The 16,771-nt window shown below is 41.7% G+C and overlaps 1 protein-coding gene across 1 annotated transcript; it reads right to left on the reverse strand.

Moving 5' to 3' along the window:
* Positions 1 to 199: 199 nt before the first annotated feature.
* Positions 200 to 15,017, reverse strand: RNF182 (ring finger protein 182). The gene is made up of 2 exons (XM_031031387.2): positions 14,934 to 15,017; positions 200 to 1,725 (listed from the first exon to the last, which is right to left on the reverse strand). The coding sequence occupies exon 2, from the start codon at positions 1,513 to 1,515 to the stop codon at positions 772 to 774; it is 744 nt and encodes a 247-aa protein (XP_030887247.1). The 5' UTR covers positions 1,516 to 1,725; positions 14,934 to 15,017; the 3' UTR covers positions 200 to 771.
* Between the last annotated feature and the right edge of the window lie 1,754 nt (positions 15,018 to 16,771).

The following is a 16,771-nucleotide window of genomic DNA, read 5'->3' on the forward strand; positions in this document are numbered from 1 at the left end:
AGGGGTGAGGGAGGGGGCTGTGGGAGGGGGGTAGAGGACAGGGGCATGAGGGGGGTCCGGGAGCAGTTGGGAAGGGGTGCAGGGAGGGGGGTGCAGGACGGGGGTGTGAGGGGGTGCTGGAGGGGGTGTGGGAGGTATGTGGAAGGGGGGTGGAGGACCGTGGTGTGGGAAGGGGGTGTGGGAAGGGGGTGCGGGAGGGGGATGCGGGAGGAGGGTGCAGAAGGGGGGCATGAGGGGGTGCAGGAAGGGGGTGCGGGTGTGTGGGAGGGAGATGTGGGAGGGGGATGTGGGAGGGGGAGCAGGGCAGGGACAGGTCACATTTTTCAAGTAGATGTGTCTTGGAACAGCTTTCCTCTTGTGTCCACCCTCCATCATAGATTATCGAGGATTAGAGGAACCAGTTCATCCGTAACCTGCCACAAAGACCCCTACTACAGCCTAACACACCTCTCCCCTGGTGCCTGTCCAGCAGGGTTAAGTGAAATCCCACCCTTTCTGTGGGCAGACTCACAAGAAGAGCTCTGTGAAGGCTTAGCTTACACATTTTTGCATCTTTGCTAACACCTAAGTAGAAAGGAACATTTTTTTATGTCCAGCATACAGGAAAACCAATTGAGTCAAAATTTTGATGAAAAACAGACCACAAACATTTGGCCAATGGCTTTGTTAATGTCATGGACACTAGTCACGGAGAATATAAAATAAATAAATGATAAATTACCTAACTTCAAGGATGGCAATGTGTGTCAAATTTCTTAGTCTGCATGTTAATTAAGAAGAAGGTGCCATACAGTCTAGAAATTCGTGACAAACGCACTGGCAAAACCCATACACCATGAGAATAACAAGGCTCGAAGGGACAAGGCTGACAAAGACGACCCCAAGGGTGACTTTCTTAGACACCAGTAAGTAGATCCCTAAGGGTAAGGAGCTGAAGTAGAGCAAACCTAGCAGCCAAACCAACACCCGGATAGACGTCTGGAAGAGTAGAGATGTACAGTTCCACACAGTCCAGTTGTGTGACACGGTGGTAACAGAGTCGAAACTCGCAGGCCTGTAAAATTCCACCACGGGAGTGGAGCTCAGAGACGGGGAGCTCTCCCTCTGCACCTCCATGATGGTTATGACCAGGCAGTTGGAGGAAGTGTGAGAAGGACTGACGAGAGACGCCAGCCTCTTGGGGGTCAGCAGCAGCTCGGTAGGGTTTTCGGGCAGGCACTTCTTGCCTTTGCCTCCACAAGTCAAGTTTACCAGGATGTTGTTGTCATCGGGCAGGCTACTAACTTCATCATCTGGCAGGCAGGTCTCAAACCTACAGAAAGGACAGACAATGACGCCTTGCGGGGAGTCCCCAAAGTCGATGATCTTGTAGAGGCATTTGGCACAAACCCTGTGACAACACTCCAGCACTTTGGGTTTCCTCTGCTTCAGATTGTACCGATTATAACAGATCTTACACTCGAGCTCGTCAGAGACCTGAGCCTCTGCTGTGTTGTCTGGCGGCTGACTGGCCATCTTGAATCAAGTCTACGACCTCCCGCCAGAGGCGACTCGCTGAAGAATGACTTCAATTAAGGCGTCCCTCTGAATATCACATCATCCAAATCAGGCGGTGATGCAAAAAGGCAGGACAGGTAGTGACAGAAACCAGAAATCTTCCAGGCATTTTCAGCTTCTACATTCACTCTGTCTCAAACACATATTTTAAAAGGCCACATGAAGAGTCTGCAAAGGAAAAAACAGATTCTAATGTAGTGAACAGTTCACTGAAATGTGCTTCATGGAATTTTCTGAGCTCCAGTCGTTAGAAGCAATAGGTTTAAAGGTTAGAGCCCCGGGACAGGGAAGTGTTGTCTCCATGCTTAGCTTTCTCAATCCACAAACAGGATAGTAAAGGAGGAATTAAGATTCCTACTGGTGTAAACACATTCTAGAGCACCATGACTATGACAAAATATAGAGATTTTCTCTCTAAGACTAGTAACAAATTCTGGCCTCTCTGAAAATAAAATGGGTCACGTATCAGAAACAGATACATCTGCAATCAAATTCCATTCAATATAGACTGATTAATTCAGATTATCAACAGTATAAATACCAGTTATCTAAATGCCCTCAACAGTACTTAGGAATATACAAAAGAAGGAAATCTTAAGGATAAATTCACTTAAGGAAGAATGAAGCAAATGACACCTGACAGCCAAGTCCAACTCTCAAAAAAGAGAACTAAACACACACAACACATGCACAGTCACATCTCCAAGCACAAAAAATCGCGCATGCGTGGCTATCAGGAAGAAGCACTCGATGTTCACCTACTTGCCTACTTCATTTCCTGTAAACTCTCTCTCTCTGTAGTGAACGGAAAGCATAATACAGTCAACAGTGCTTACTGTTGGTCCTCAGGTGCTATCACTGGCTTTGGACCAAAGGCTGAGGGTTGATTCCATGGGCACGGTCAGCCCCCAATTATTAGTACTAATGAAGGGGCCAGCAGTATGGGATATCTCCACATCATCTGTATTTGGCTTTGATGTATGTGACTTTTTGGTAAAAGATTTGTCTTAAATTATGTTTTGCTTGGGAAAATATCAAAATGTATTTGAATTTCTGAGCACACCCCCCAAGCGCTGTAGTAGAAGGTTGCCACGGCAGTTCTGAGAAGTAGAGCAAAACTATGCTGGGATCAACTTTGCTGTGGGTCGTCCTGCGTAACAGGGAAGAGGCGGTGGGTGGCTCAACTTGAAATACATGAAATTATGAATAGTTGGCTCGTGAATACATATTACCTTCCTTTTTGTGACTTCTGCTAATTTTTTTAATTGACTTCATATAATACAAGAATGCATAATGGATAACAGTTGCAAGACATTCCTGGTGGGAAAAGGAAGTTAATCAATAAATAGAATCTCTAGTGCCAACAAAAACATATAGATAGGGTTTACTTTATTTCATTTTTTGAAGTTTTATTTATTTATTTATTTGACAGAGAGAGAGAGCAAGCACAAGCAGGGGGAGCAGCAGGGAGAGGGAGAGGGAAAAGCAGACTCCCCGTTGAGCAGGGAGCCCGATGTAGGGCTCAATCCCAGGGCCCCAGGGTCATGACCTGAGCCACAGGCAGATGCTTAACAACTGAGCCACCCAGGTGCCCCCAGATAGGGTTTTTTAAAATAGAGTTTACTGGGGCGCCTGGGTGGCTCAGTTGTTAAGCATCTGCCTTCGGTTCAGGTCATGATCCCGGGGTCCTGGGACCGAGCCCCGCATCGGGCTCCCTGCTGAGCAGAGAGTCTGCTTCTCCCTCACCCTCTCTCTGCCTGCCGCTCTGCCTACTTGTGCTCTCTGTGTCAAATAAATAAATAAAATCTTAAAAAAATAGAGTTTATTATATATGAATGCATGTATTTCAGAACTGCTATCATAAGGTCAATTTCTGTATATCCACTCTTACACACACACAGAAAGTATACACAGACACAGACATCCACTCTTCTGTGCCTTTTCCTTCCATGTGCCCTGAATGTTTTCTTCATTCCTGATCCTGTTCATGAAACATGCGCCCATATGGTCACAAAATGTGACTGTATCTTGCCCACAATCCTACAAAGCTGGCTCCTTATTCTCCTGTGGGTGAACATCTACCTCCAGGAGGGGAGTCACGGACCAAGAAGGTGTTCTATCCCTGCCACCATTCCCAGTCTTCACTCTCACCGAACGGACCCGGGCCCTGGGCAGGTTACTGCAGATCCACTTCCTGGACAGCTCCCACTCATCAGGCCTCCTGGTCACCACGCGCAGACTGAAGACCCATCCAAACGGAATATTCTGTTCTTTTCTCTCTCTACCCTCCCACTCAGTCTTAATGCCTTCTCAAATCCAGGTATACTGAAACTGATGGTAAGGGCAGAATTCACAGCAGCGATTGCCTCTACTACCATCAAAAGGACTGGTGTATGTGAAGGTGTGTAAAAAAGGAAAAGACAGTATGTAAACATATACATAAAGACATCTGGAAAAGAGACAGTAAAATATTCAGTGAAGATAAACAAGCAAAATTATATCAGAAGCATTGAAAGCTAGAATATGCATCTAGAAACACCAGCAAAAGGCTTATGTGTAGGGGCACCTGGGCGGCTCAGTCGGTTAGGCATCCACGGCTTGTCTTCGGCTCAGGTCGTGACCCTGGGGTTGTGGGATTGAGCCCTAAGTTGAGCTGTACGCTCAGCGGGGAGTCTGCTCGAGATTCCTTCCCTCTGTCCCTCCCCCCATGTGCACACACTCGCATGCATGCTCTCCCTCTCTTTCCAATAAATAAATAAATCTTAAAAGAAAAAAAAGACACCTACTTTAATTCTAAGACTAAGCCAGCAAACCCACCCTACCAGCTTGAAATACTTCAAGTCCTGCCTGTGAGGGAGGCACTTCTGGGCAGGACTGGCTGACAGCCTTGAGCTCTGGTGCAGCCCTAGAAATGCAGCCAACACAAGTGTTTCTTCCTGGAATGCCATGAAACAGCATGGTGATCGTTCCTCTCAGGAAGGCAGGGTACCAACTGCAAGAGTTCTTAAAAAATAAATACTTCATCTGTCTCATTGTGATGCTTAAGGTCCCTCAAAGGATTCGATTAATAACCTAAAATCTGTAACTTCATAGGGTTGCCGTTGAGTCAGAGTTATCAAAAAGCTGTGCGTTCCCACCCTGCCTTCACACCTGACAAAAGCTGTGGACAACAACTGTAATGTGGAGTCAATGAAGCAAGACCCAAAAGAGCACATAGTCAATGATTCCACTTCTGGAAAGCTCAAAAACCAGGCAAATCTAAGCCTTGCAGATGCGAGTTTTGGTGGTGAAACTAAGATGAAAAGCCAGGAAGTTAGTAACATAAATGATTCCACTTCTGGAAAGCTCAAAAACCAGGCAAATCTAAGCCGTGCAGATGCGAGTTTTGGTGGTGAAACTAAGATGAAAAGCCAGGAAGTTAGTAACATAAATGATTCCACTTCTGGAAAGCTCAAAAACCAGGCAAATCTAAGCCATGCAGATGCGAGTTTTGGTGGTGAAACTAAGATGAAAAGCCAGGAAGTTAGTAACGTAAAAGCTGGGGTCGCTGAGGACTTTGTGGGGGTGGAGCAAGCAGTGTGGGGAGGGCACCAGCTGACAGGCTGACAGCACCCTGCTGTCTGACCTGGACGGTACTCAGGAGGGTTGGGTTCGTGATACACCATCAGGCGATATGTTTTTCTGTGTTATCTACCACAGTAAAACATTTTTTTAAAGTGTTATATATCACAGTAAAAAATAAAAGAAGGGGAGGGAAGAGGAGGGAAAAGAAATCTCTGGCTAAATATTTTAGGTATTTTTTATAGCCCGAATTTTTCTGTCAGTAGATATTTTGGATCAACTTATCATCTTTTCCTCTATGGTCTATAATTCCTTTTTTTTTTTTTTTTTTTACAAAATAGAAATGTCACTTATTAATCATGTAAATATCCAGGCACTACTGTAAGTCAATATTAAAATGGATGGAATCTCTAATATGAGCGCATGTGGTGCACGCATTCCTTGATGAGAGCAACTCCTAAAAGTCTGTCTCAGCAGGGACAGGGGAAAGAATGTGGCACACTGAAATTGCCTCAAAAATAAATACGTGTGATTACTTGAGATGATGATGGATGTGTTAACTAACGTCACCGTGGTAAACATCTTACAATACATTCAGACAGCAAATCATGTTGTACACCTTAAACTTACAGTGTTATGAGTCAATTACATTTCAATAAAGCTGGGGAAAATACAAAAGGTTTTCTTTTCCTGGAAAAATACATGTTCAAATATATGAAGTTGATATTCCTTATTCATCACGTAACAGGCGTTACGTGAATCCTTTTGTGAAACATCTGGGGTAAGACTCTACGCATAAATAATTATCTATTATAAATCTTGGGGATATCGGACAAATGTTTACTCTCCCTGCCCTAAACGTAGGGTACTTACTGCTTGACTCAAATCCACTTCCTCCACTACTTAATTCCTTTCATATTAAAGACACAAACTTGGCTTATACTTGAAGCAAAGCCCTCCAGTGGACACCTGTTGTTTTTGTCTACCTGGTATCTTTTTCTTCTTTAGACTGAACGGCTCCCCATGTGCCACCACGTCTCTGGGGAAGTGTTCCCCACTCACTCAAGCCCTGTGATTGTGCTTGCACTCTCTACCACCCGCTGTACCTCCCGTCTCTCCAAAGGTGTGAGTCTGTGACCCAGGCCTGACTCATCACAGGACTCCATCATTCCTGCTCACGGGGACTAGTCAGGGTGGGCAAGTGACTCAGACTGAAGTCAATGCTCTTCCCAAGGACTTTGTTATGTGAAGCCAGGGGAAGGACGAACATGCCAGGGGCCAAGGGAGGGAGCACAGCCCAGAAAAACATGTTTCAAGGAACTGTCATGCCATCAAGAGGGAGAATAAGAGAGAATCAAGCCAAAAATAAAAAGAGGAACACAGGAAAGCAGAAAGCAGAGATACAGACAGATACCTGATGATCACTGCCCTGGGCCTGTGTGAAAGGGAATAAATTCCCTTTTTTGCTTATGCTAGTTTTTTGGTTGGATTTCTTTTTCCTTTTTTTTTTTTAAGTTGGATTTCTGCTACTTACTTAAAACACAAAGAGCCCTGGACACAGTTACCGTGTTGTCTTTGATTTGAGAATTTATGTTTTTAGCTAGGTTCCTCTTACTAGTACAGAAATTATAAATAATAAAATTGAATAATGTACTTTAAAAATTTCACTTGTGTGTGTAATGCACATACACATATTCAAATTTAATAAATATGCAAACATCATCATAAATGTCATTATTTATTAGGAGCGTGTGTGTATGTTTATTCGGTTAATGTCTCCTCCACACTCCCTCCACCCATACCAGCCTCTATGCCTCCCTCTTCCCCCAGTAACACTTAGTAACTACCTGGTATGTTTTTTCCATATATATTTCCATGTACACATATTTATCCATGTACATGTAATTATACAGATGCATAGAAGCACAATTTTTCCATTGTTTTCTGACTACTATGTAATACCCAGTTTTCTGCATCTTGCCTTTCCCATACAATAATGGCTCATGGAAAGCTCTCAATTCAACTAATAAGAGCGTTAAATTCCTTTTTTAATGAACGCATATCTCACCATTTGGATATATTGTAATACAGCCAACAATTCCTCTCCTGGCAAACATTCATTTATGCCCGTTTCTCCCTAACACAAACATTACGGAGGAGCACAACCTTGTGACACCCTTACATAAGGGTGTTTTTATTTATTAAGAGATAAGGAGTGGAATTCTTTTTTTTTTTTTAAAGACTTTATTTATTTATTTGACAGAGAGAGATAGTGAGAGAGGGAACACAAGCAGGGGGAGTGGGAGAGGGAGAAGCAGGCTTCCCGCAGGGCAGGGAGCCCGATGCGGGGCTCGATCCCAGGACCCTGGGACCATGACCTGAGCCGAAGGAGACGCTTAACGACTGAGCCACCCAGGCGCCCCAAGGAGTGGAATTCTTGAGTCAAACAGATATTACCTCTGACCTACATCGCCAGACTGCTCTCCAACAGGAATATAACACAGACTTCGACCACTAGTAACAGGAGGACTCTTATCCCCCAACAGCAATGGATGTTAGTGGACTATAAATTTTTGCCCATCTGAAGGGTGACAGACCATGATTTGGGTTGGAGAACCTTCTCACATATCGGCCTTCTGTGTTTGCTCCTCTCTTAACTACACCTTCTTATTTGCTTATTTTTCTATTGGATTGCTGAGCTTTTCTGGTCAGTTCGTAAACGTTGTCACAAGACATATTAAACTCTGTCCTCCATATTGCAAACACTTCCTCAAATTTTACCATTTACTGGCTTTGCTTAGTATCTTTCGAAATGCAGAATATCTTACTCTTTGGACAGTCATAGGTTTATCCTTTCTCTTGTAGCTTCTAGGTCTCCAATCTTAATACTGCTTCTAATATGATATGTGTGGTTATTTTCTTACAAAGTTTGTCTTGCTTTATTTTTAACTTGTTTTCAGCTTTATATATGGTATAAGATACAATCTTAATTTTATTTTCTTCCAAATTTGGACATTTATCTTTGGCAAGGAAATAACCCATTTCTTCTGGTTTTTAAAGTTCGTTGCCATAGCGTTGAATACAGTTCTCTCTGCTGTCTTTTTTGATTCGTTCCTGCCTCTCTGATTACATGTTTATTCTCGTTTCTGGTCTCGCAAATTTTTTACTCTTTATTTCCTAATCAAACACATAAATCTTTCTATTTTGTTGTTTCAAGGAACTACTGTATGTATTTGTCCTTTACATTATTTTTTGTTTTATTAACTTTGGCTTTTATCTTTATTATTCCCTCTGTCTAATTTATGTTAGTTTTGTCATTCTTTTTTCTCACTTCATAATAAGAGTACACTTTGTCTTTATTCTTAAATAATGAAAACATCTAAAGCCTGTAAAATTTCCACTAGCTACAGCTTTCACTGTATTCCACAGCTTTTGCAATAAATTGTGCTCCTTTGATTGATTTCTAGATATCTTGTAAATTGACTTCTGTTTTCTCCTTTGATGCTAGGGTTGAAAAGAATGTTTTGAAGTTTCCAAATAGTAAAGGTTCTTTTTACTACCTCCTGTTATTTATTTCGAATATTACTGGATTTGATCAGAGAACAGGATCTATAAAAATCCCTTTTCCTTTGAATTTGCTAAGGTCATCCTTGTGGTCAAGTATATGATCAGGTTTTGTAAGTGATCCAGAAAACGAATATTCTGTACTGAAGGGATCTAAAGTGTCACATATCCATTGAATCCATTTTTATTTATTCAATTTCTCCATCTCAGGGTTCTATACAAGGTTGATACAGGTTGAGACAAGCAAGAGATGTTTATTAAAGTGTCTCACCATAACTATTATTTGCATTTCTAATACTTTTGCTTTATAGATTTAGTGGCTATGTTATTCTATATAGAGAGGTTTATTTACCTCCCTCATAAACTATGCCTTTTAAAAAGTATTATGTAATATCTTTCCTTATCCTACTTATGCCTTTAACTTAAATACTACCTGTATAACCCTCATATTGCTAATTCTTCTGACTCTCTGTCTTTGCCTGGGATCTTTGTCCATCCTTTTATGTTGGCTTTCTATCACTTTGTTTCAAGTGTTTTTTTATAAACACCAGGTAACTGGGTTTTGCTTATTAACTCAGTCTAACAGTATCAAATGTTTCATCGGGAAAATTCAGTTCATTTTCATTTTGGTTAAAAATTAGGTGATGGCATCTCTGATTCTAACAAAGCAGCAAATTTCTTTTACCCTGACAGGGAAATGGCAGCTTGGGTATGTATGTGGCTTTCGGGCTGCTGACTTTCTGTCTCCATGGTCTACAGAAGTTACTCTACCATCTCTAGCACACTATGTCATCCATGAGAAATCAGGGACTGGTCTGATACTTCTTTTTTTTTTTTTTAAAGATTTTATTTTATTTATTTGAGAGAGAGAGAATGAGAGACAGAGAGTGTGAGAGGGAGGAGGGTCAGAGGGAGAAGCAGACTCCCTGCCGAGCAGGGAGCCCGATGCGGGACTCGATCCCGGGACTCCAGGATCGTGACCTGAGCCAAAGGCAGTCGCCTAACCAACTGAGCCACCCAGGCGCCCAATACTTCTTAATGGTAGGTAATTTGGGGGCACCTGAGTGGCTCAGTCGGTTAAGCATCTGCCTTCGGCTCAGGTCACGATCCCAGGGTCCTGGGATCGAGCCCCGCATCAGGCTCCTTGCTCAGCAAAGGAGCCTGCTTCTCCCTCTCCCTTTGCCCCTGCTCATGTGTGCTCTCTCTCTCTCTCTCGCTCACTCTATCTCTCAAATAAATAAATAATTTTTAAAAAATAAATTTTAAAAATGGTAAGTAATTTGTTCTCTATGCCTGGAAGCTTCCAAGATTTTGCTTTTTATTCATAAGAGTACAAGCACTTTCCTAGTATCTACAGAGATTTTTTTTTTTCCATAAATCTTGGCTGGAACTTAATGAGTCACTTGAATTTATAGACTCAAGTCCTGATTTTTAAGCTCAGAAAATTTGTTCCTTATATTTATTTAATTACTGCCTTTCCTCCATCCATTTCGTTTCCTCCTTCTGGCTTTCCTGTTAACTCACATGTTCTATTTCCTAGACCCCTTTTCTCGTGATTTCCATCCTTTTATATTTTTGTTCTGTGCTTTTAGATTCTTCCACTTGACTGACCAGGCTACTAATTCAAGTCTCGGGAATGATCGTCACCTCCTTTAATTCATTCACTGAACCATTTGATTGAAAAATCACACATTTCATCTCGAGGAAGTCTTTTTGTACTGCATTTAAATCTCCTTATGTGTTCTTACTATTTTTTGTCAGGTTGTCATCTGTCTCCAGCTGCTGCTCTATGGCGTTAACCACGTGTTCTCTCTGTTCTCATAGACCGTCTTCTCTTTGGCGGTGGTGCCATTACTTCTCTTTGTCCTATCACTGGGGCTCAGGTCTGATTGTTGGAGGACCCATGTGGCTGCACTTCTATAAGGAGTGGGAGCACGGTGGTCTCTATTCCTGAACAGCAACTCCTCCTGTAGCAGTATGACAGTAGGCAGGCACCAGGGCCATGCCAAGACACCAGGAGGGAGGACTTTATGCTCCAGAGTCTCCTCAGACTCTCCCAGCCTCCCAAACAGGAGGACTCAGCCCAAGTGTTCGTTTTCTCCTTGGTCTCTTACGGGACACACACACACACACACAGATACAATGGAGTGAGATTTTCAATCCCTCACCCTCTGTAGATCAAGCTCTATATCATATCCCATGCATTCTGATCCTCCCCCAGGACTCATCAGATGCCCGTCTTTATTGCCAGCCCAGCCCAGTCCAGGAGGAAAGCCCCCACCTGTTCCCTGTCACCCTCAACTTCCACGCAGCTCGAGGCTTCACTGCACTGAGTGTTCAGCTGGCTCCAGGAATTGTCTGGGTCAGGAGAGGCAAAGGAGAATTGAGAATGGCAGGACAGTGAGCCATTTTACCTTGCTATCTCCCCAGAATCCTCAACCAACTATAATTCCTGGATTTCTTTTTCAAATACTTATCCAGTTGGGAAATGTGGGAATTCGTGATAAAAGCTTAACTGGGGGAAAACATGGCAGTCCTCATAATGTTCGGTGACTACTATGTAAAGATACTGATATTTATCTGATATTTATCTCTAAGTTCACAACAATTTTTGAAATTCAGTTTTTAAAAAACTCCGTCCTTCTGCATATTCTTTCGTTTTCTTTCTTCTATAGCAAACTGTCTTACCCCAAGAACACATAAACTTGACACCCAAGAGTATCAGAATCCTTTTACTTTTTCTTTGGTTATCTTGCCGAAATAATACCTCTCAAGTTCTACTTTTTATTTCAGAGACTTGTATTAGCACATACAAGTTATATCAAAAAGCCAGTAGATAAGAATTATTCATATTTTTCTATTTCAGATATTCATATATACTTTTAAAAACTTAAGACTATTTGTGGTCTTTCCTGTTTGGGTCTTAGGTTATTTTGGGTCTTCTTCCCCAACTTTTAGTGATATAACACTTTCATTTCAATTTTAAATTTATTAGTAGACCATTTTACTTAACTATCCTTTGCCCTTCCCCTATCACGTGTAGTAGATCGCACACAAATAGGGTTGTAATAATTCTCCATAGCCCTTTGCAATGTGACTTTTCCTTCATCCCATCAATAGGTGGAGGAATCTGCTTCCCTACCCCTGAAATCTAGGTTGGCCTTTTGACTTGCTTTGACTAACAAAGTTGAGTGACTTTGTGAGAGTTCTGAACCCTGACCTCGGGGTGCCTTGTGGCTTCTGCTCTTGCCTTCTTGGGACACTGGGATGGCCATGTGAAGAAGCCCAGGCTAGTCTCCCTGAAGATGAGAAGCCCAGACAAAAGCCAGCACCAACACCAACATCAGTTATGTGAATGAGACCATCATCGAGCAACCAGCCTCTGTCGAACTGCCAGGGATTATAGCCACATGAATGACTGACCCCAAGACGGATCAGCCGAAGAATCATCCCTACTGAACCCAGTAGAATATATTGATCCCACAGAATCATAAGTAAAATGGCTGTTATATTAAGCCACCATGTTTTGAAGTGGTTTGCTTTACAATAATAGATAACCAACATGTCATGCGAAACTATCCCTTTCTGACCTAATTCAAAACTAATCTCTGTCCGAAGAAATTATTTTCCTCATTTATCATGGCAATCACTCCTACCTTGAAGATTTACTTTCTTACGTACTCTGAAGCTGCCTAACCCTGCAGCTCTGGCAATTTTTGTTTGTGTTAGAAAATTCTTGGTCAAAATACAGTTCTTGTATTTTTTCTATATATAAACTTTTATAATTTTTATTACCATAGTTTCTGGTAATTAGTATCTGTGCTGCGGAAGCAAGCACATAGTTTCTGTTAATTAAAAGAATCTCTATAAGAAGCTCAAAAATTTGGGGCACCTGGGTGGTTCAGTCGTTGAGCGTCTGCCTTCGGCTCAGGTCATGATCCCAGGGTCCTGGGATCGAGCCCCGCATCGGGCTCCCTGCTCAGCAGGAAGCCTGCTTCTCCCTCTCCCACTCCCCCTGCTTGTGTTCCCTCTCTCACTGTGTCTCTCTCTGTTAAATAAATAAAATCTTTAAAAAAAAAAAAAAAAATTAAAAAAAAAAAAGAAGCTCAAAAATTTTAGAAACACTGCATAACCTTCCCAACAGTGAAGGGCAATTATAATCCTCATTTAATAGATGTGTGAAGGCCCATAGAAGGTAACCGTTTTCTCCAAGATTCCATAAGTCAAGATAAAGGAAGCTCAAAAAGCAAGCTGTCACTGTGATCTTATTTTTTGGCCTATCCAGGGCTCTATCCTGTGTATCACTCTACTGTCTGTACGAGTTAATTTTCTATGTCTCAGGGTGAGTTTAGGTTCTTCAAAGTCTTTCTCATACATTTCATTTAGCCTGAATCATGCTCCCAGAGTCCATCAACCATTTTAATTTGGCACCAACAGGACAGGTTATATTTTCTCCCCTTATGAAACAGCAACAACTGCCAGGTTTCAACTCATTTCCTGGATCCCCCTCCCATCCTGGAAAATAAACATTATTAACATTGCTTTCTCCATGATGAGTCAAGGTATTTTAAAGGGCTCTCTAATAAAAAAACAAACAAACAAACAAAAAAAAACTGATACAAACTAAGGTATCATCATTTCCATGATCTATGGTTTCTGTTTTTAGAGTTGGTGCTAACGATTTGCTTCTGCCTTTAATTTCTTCTTTTGCAAAAGGAGCCTTGCTCTTCAAACACTGTCATTTCATGAGCATTGCTTTTTATGACAGCCTAAATTCTTTGACTAATAATTCTATCCCCCAACATACAGGAAAGATCTGGGCACTAGAACACCATTCTTCTTTGTGAATGATCAAGGGAGAACATTGGTTGTGGAGTTTTTTAAAAAATATATTTATTTAGGGGCACCTGGGTGGCTCAGTCATTAAGCGTCTGCCTTCAGCTCAGGTCATGATCCCAGGGTCCCGGGATCGAGACCCACATCGGGCTCCCTGCTCCATGGGAAGCCTGCTTCTCTCTCTCCCAACTCCCCCACCCCGCTTGTGTTCCCTCTCTCGCTGTGTCTCTGTCAAATAAATAAATAAAATCTTTAAAAAAATATGTATATATATTTATTTACTTGAGAGACTGAGAGAGGGAGACAAGCAGACTCCCCGATGAGCGCAGAGCCTGACATGGGTCTCAATCCCAGGACCCTGAGATCATGACCTGAGCCAAAATCAGGAGCTGGACACTTAACCAACTGAGCCACCCAGGCACCCCAAAAACATGGGTTTTTAAGCTCAGCTATTGACAAATAACACCCTTGCCATCTCGCTGATGCCAAACCTCTCATTCACAAAAAACAAATCTTAGTGTCTGTGGTACTTGAATCTCAAATTAAGCTGAAACCATACATGTGGCATCTACCTTTAAGAAAGTCCAGTTTTGGGGCATCTGGGTGGCTCAGTTAAGTGACTGCCTTTGGCTCAGATCATGATCCCGGGGTTCTGGGATTGAGCCCTACCTGGGGCTCCCTACTCAGTGGGGAGCCCGCTTCTCCCTCTCCCTCTACCACTCCCCCTGCTTGTGCTCTCTCTCTCTCAAATAAAAAAAAATCTTTTAAAAAAAAAGTCCAGTTTTTTCACCTAGAGATTTGTAATTTGGCTTCCAGTTCAAGTTTGAAAACTCTCATTATCATTAATAATTACGAATCACCAAAATGTTGGTCTCAGCCCCAGTTATAGTTCTCCCTTGAGAAACATTAGCAATATTTGAACTTTCTTATTATAGCATAATAGTCTCAGAGTTCAGGTTTTTGCTATTATGCCTTTTCATTAAAAACAATCTTTTTTGTTCTAATAAAAGGCTGTAACTTAGAAAACCCTAAAAGGATAGGCTCAACAGATGGCAAGCACTCATTCTTAAAGGATCAACAGCTGACTCTAAATGACTTTAACCTGCAACACCAATAACCCTTAATGGTTGTTTAGCGGCATACTGAGAATTCCAGAAACTTCCCTCAAAGACTAAAACTCTTATTTTACCCCTCCTCCAAGACCAAGCAATTTAATTTGATAGGTAATCATAATCTATTAGAATACAGCCAAATTAATGATCTAGAATTCCAGGCAATTAATTCTGGATAAGAAGCTATTATTTATACATATGGAGAGATTAATGATGCATTTTTTGATGCTTACAATCTTATGATGCTAGGGTTTTAAACCAATGAATGTCCAGCAACAAGAGGGGAAAATAGGTACTCCTCACCCAATGCATAGTTATCCACATCTGCAACCTCAGGGCCCTGGACGTACAGGAGGATGACCATCACCTTCAGGCAGTCTGAAATGGAAACAGATAGGGATCTGGAATCAGGAGACCTATATTTGCGGGCTGGCTCTGATATTGACTGGTTACGTGATTTTGAGCTAAGGAGATCAAGAACGCTGCCTCACAAGGCTGTCGTGAGGATTCAATGAAATCACACAGGCATAAATGTTTTGCAAAAATAAGCACTATATGGGTGCTATAAGAAATTTAGAAATAATGTATCCATTGATATTTTTAAAGTACTGCAGCCTTCTAAACTGGTCGTACATATAAGACTCCACATTGAATGCAGTACCAAAAGATACACAGGTTTTCTCTCTCTAGATAGAGCGCCCTGCAAGTAAAGCATAATCTTCTGCAATTTTGCAATTCATAATAACCTCCACTACCTGATGAATTATAAAAGAAATTTCATTATGTTTTTCTTATTTAGTCTATCTACATGAGGCATTAGCAGGTAATGAAGTCTTATAAGTTTAGATTGTTTGCTTTGTACCTTCCTCTTTACTTGGAAGGGGCAAAGATATGATTTAAGAAGATCAAGGGTTATTAGGAATACAGGCTGCAAATTACATTATTAAAAGTGACTGAATCCTTTCCCATTAAACAGATCTCCTTGCTATTAATGCCTTCCTCCATAATTTCCATTGGCCAAGGCTTAATAAAACTCTCTAACCATATCAAGAAAGAATAAAATATCTAAAGAAACTAACATCGGTGCTTTGTGCCATTTCTACAATTTCAAACTTAGGTGGAAGTAGCTTAATTATTGTGATGCCAATTCCGGCAAATGAAACTAATATTACACACACACACACACACGCACACACACACATGCAAATATTCCCTCTTCTTCCAAACCAATGTAACTACCTTTCTTTGGGAAGACAGAAGTAATATATCTACTTGTCAAAAAACAATACAGTTATACTCCGGAAACCATTTTGAAAATCAAAGACTTTTGATATATTTTTATCAGTGTATTAGTAATTGATAGAAAAGTTGTATCAACTGCTATGGAAACTCACTCAAAAGAGCAACAGTTGGATTTAATTCTTGATAGACTCATGATCTAGCTCTCTTTTGTCACTATCTCCTTCATTTAATCATTCAACAAGTATTCTCCTCATGCCTGTTTTGTGTCAGGCTAGATGCCAGATGCTGGGGATGCAAAGACAAATAAGATGAGATTTCTGAAAGCAGAAGCTGATTATAAGGATCCTTTTCTGCCCTCATCTTATTTCACCTCTCAAGCACTTTCTACCCAAAGACCACCCCTTTCCTCCTGAAACCCTCTCTTCTCATTTCTTCAGTGATTGAAGCACTGTTCCAGCTCTCTTCCTGACCGCTCTTTCTCAATGTTCTCTGCCAGTTCCTCTTCTATCAAATCTCTAAATGCTGGAGCATCCTAGCACTTGGACTTGAGCCACTGTTCTTCTGTTTGCAGTCTTTCCCTTGGATTGTCTCATCTACTCCAACAGCTTTAAATACCATCTGACAATTCCCCCCAGTTTTATATCTGCAGCTCATAACTTTCTTCTGGGTTTCAGACTGCCTACTGAACACCACCACTTGTATTCTTATAAATATTTCAAATTCGGGGCACTTGGGTAGTGCAGTCGGTTAAGCATTCAACTCTTGATTTCGCCCAGGTCATGATCTCAGGTCATGAGATCGAGCCCCATGTGGAGCCCGCTCAGGATGGAGTCTCCTTGACTTTCTCCCTCTTCCTTTGCCCCTCCCCACCCCCCGCTTTCGCACTCTTTCTCTCTCTC

The sequence above is a fragment of the Leptonychotes weddellii genome, chromosome 8, assembly GCF_054177405.1.
Source record: "Leptonychotes weddellii isolate Sample4059 chromosome 8, ASM5417740v2, whole genome shotgun sequence".
In the NCBI taxonomy this organism is placed as follows: domain Eukaryota; kingdom Metazoa; phylum Chordata; class Mammalia; order Carnivora; family Phocidae; genus Leptonychotes; species Leptonychotes weddellii.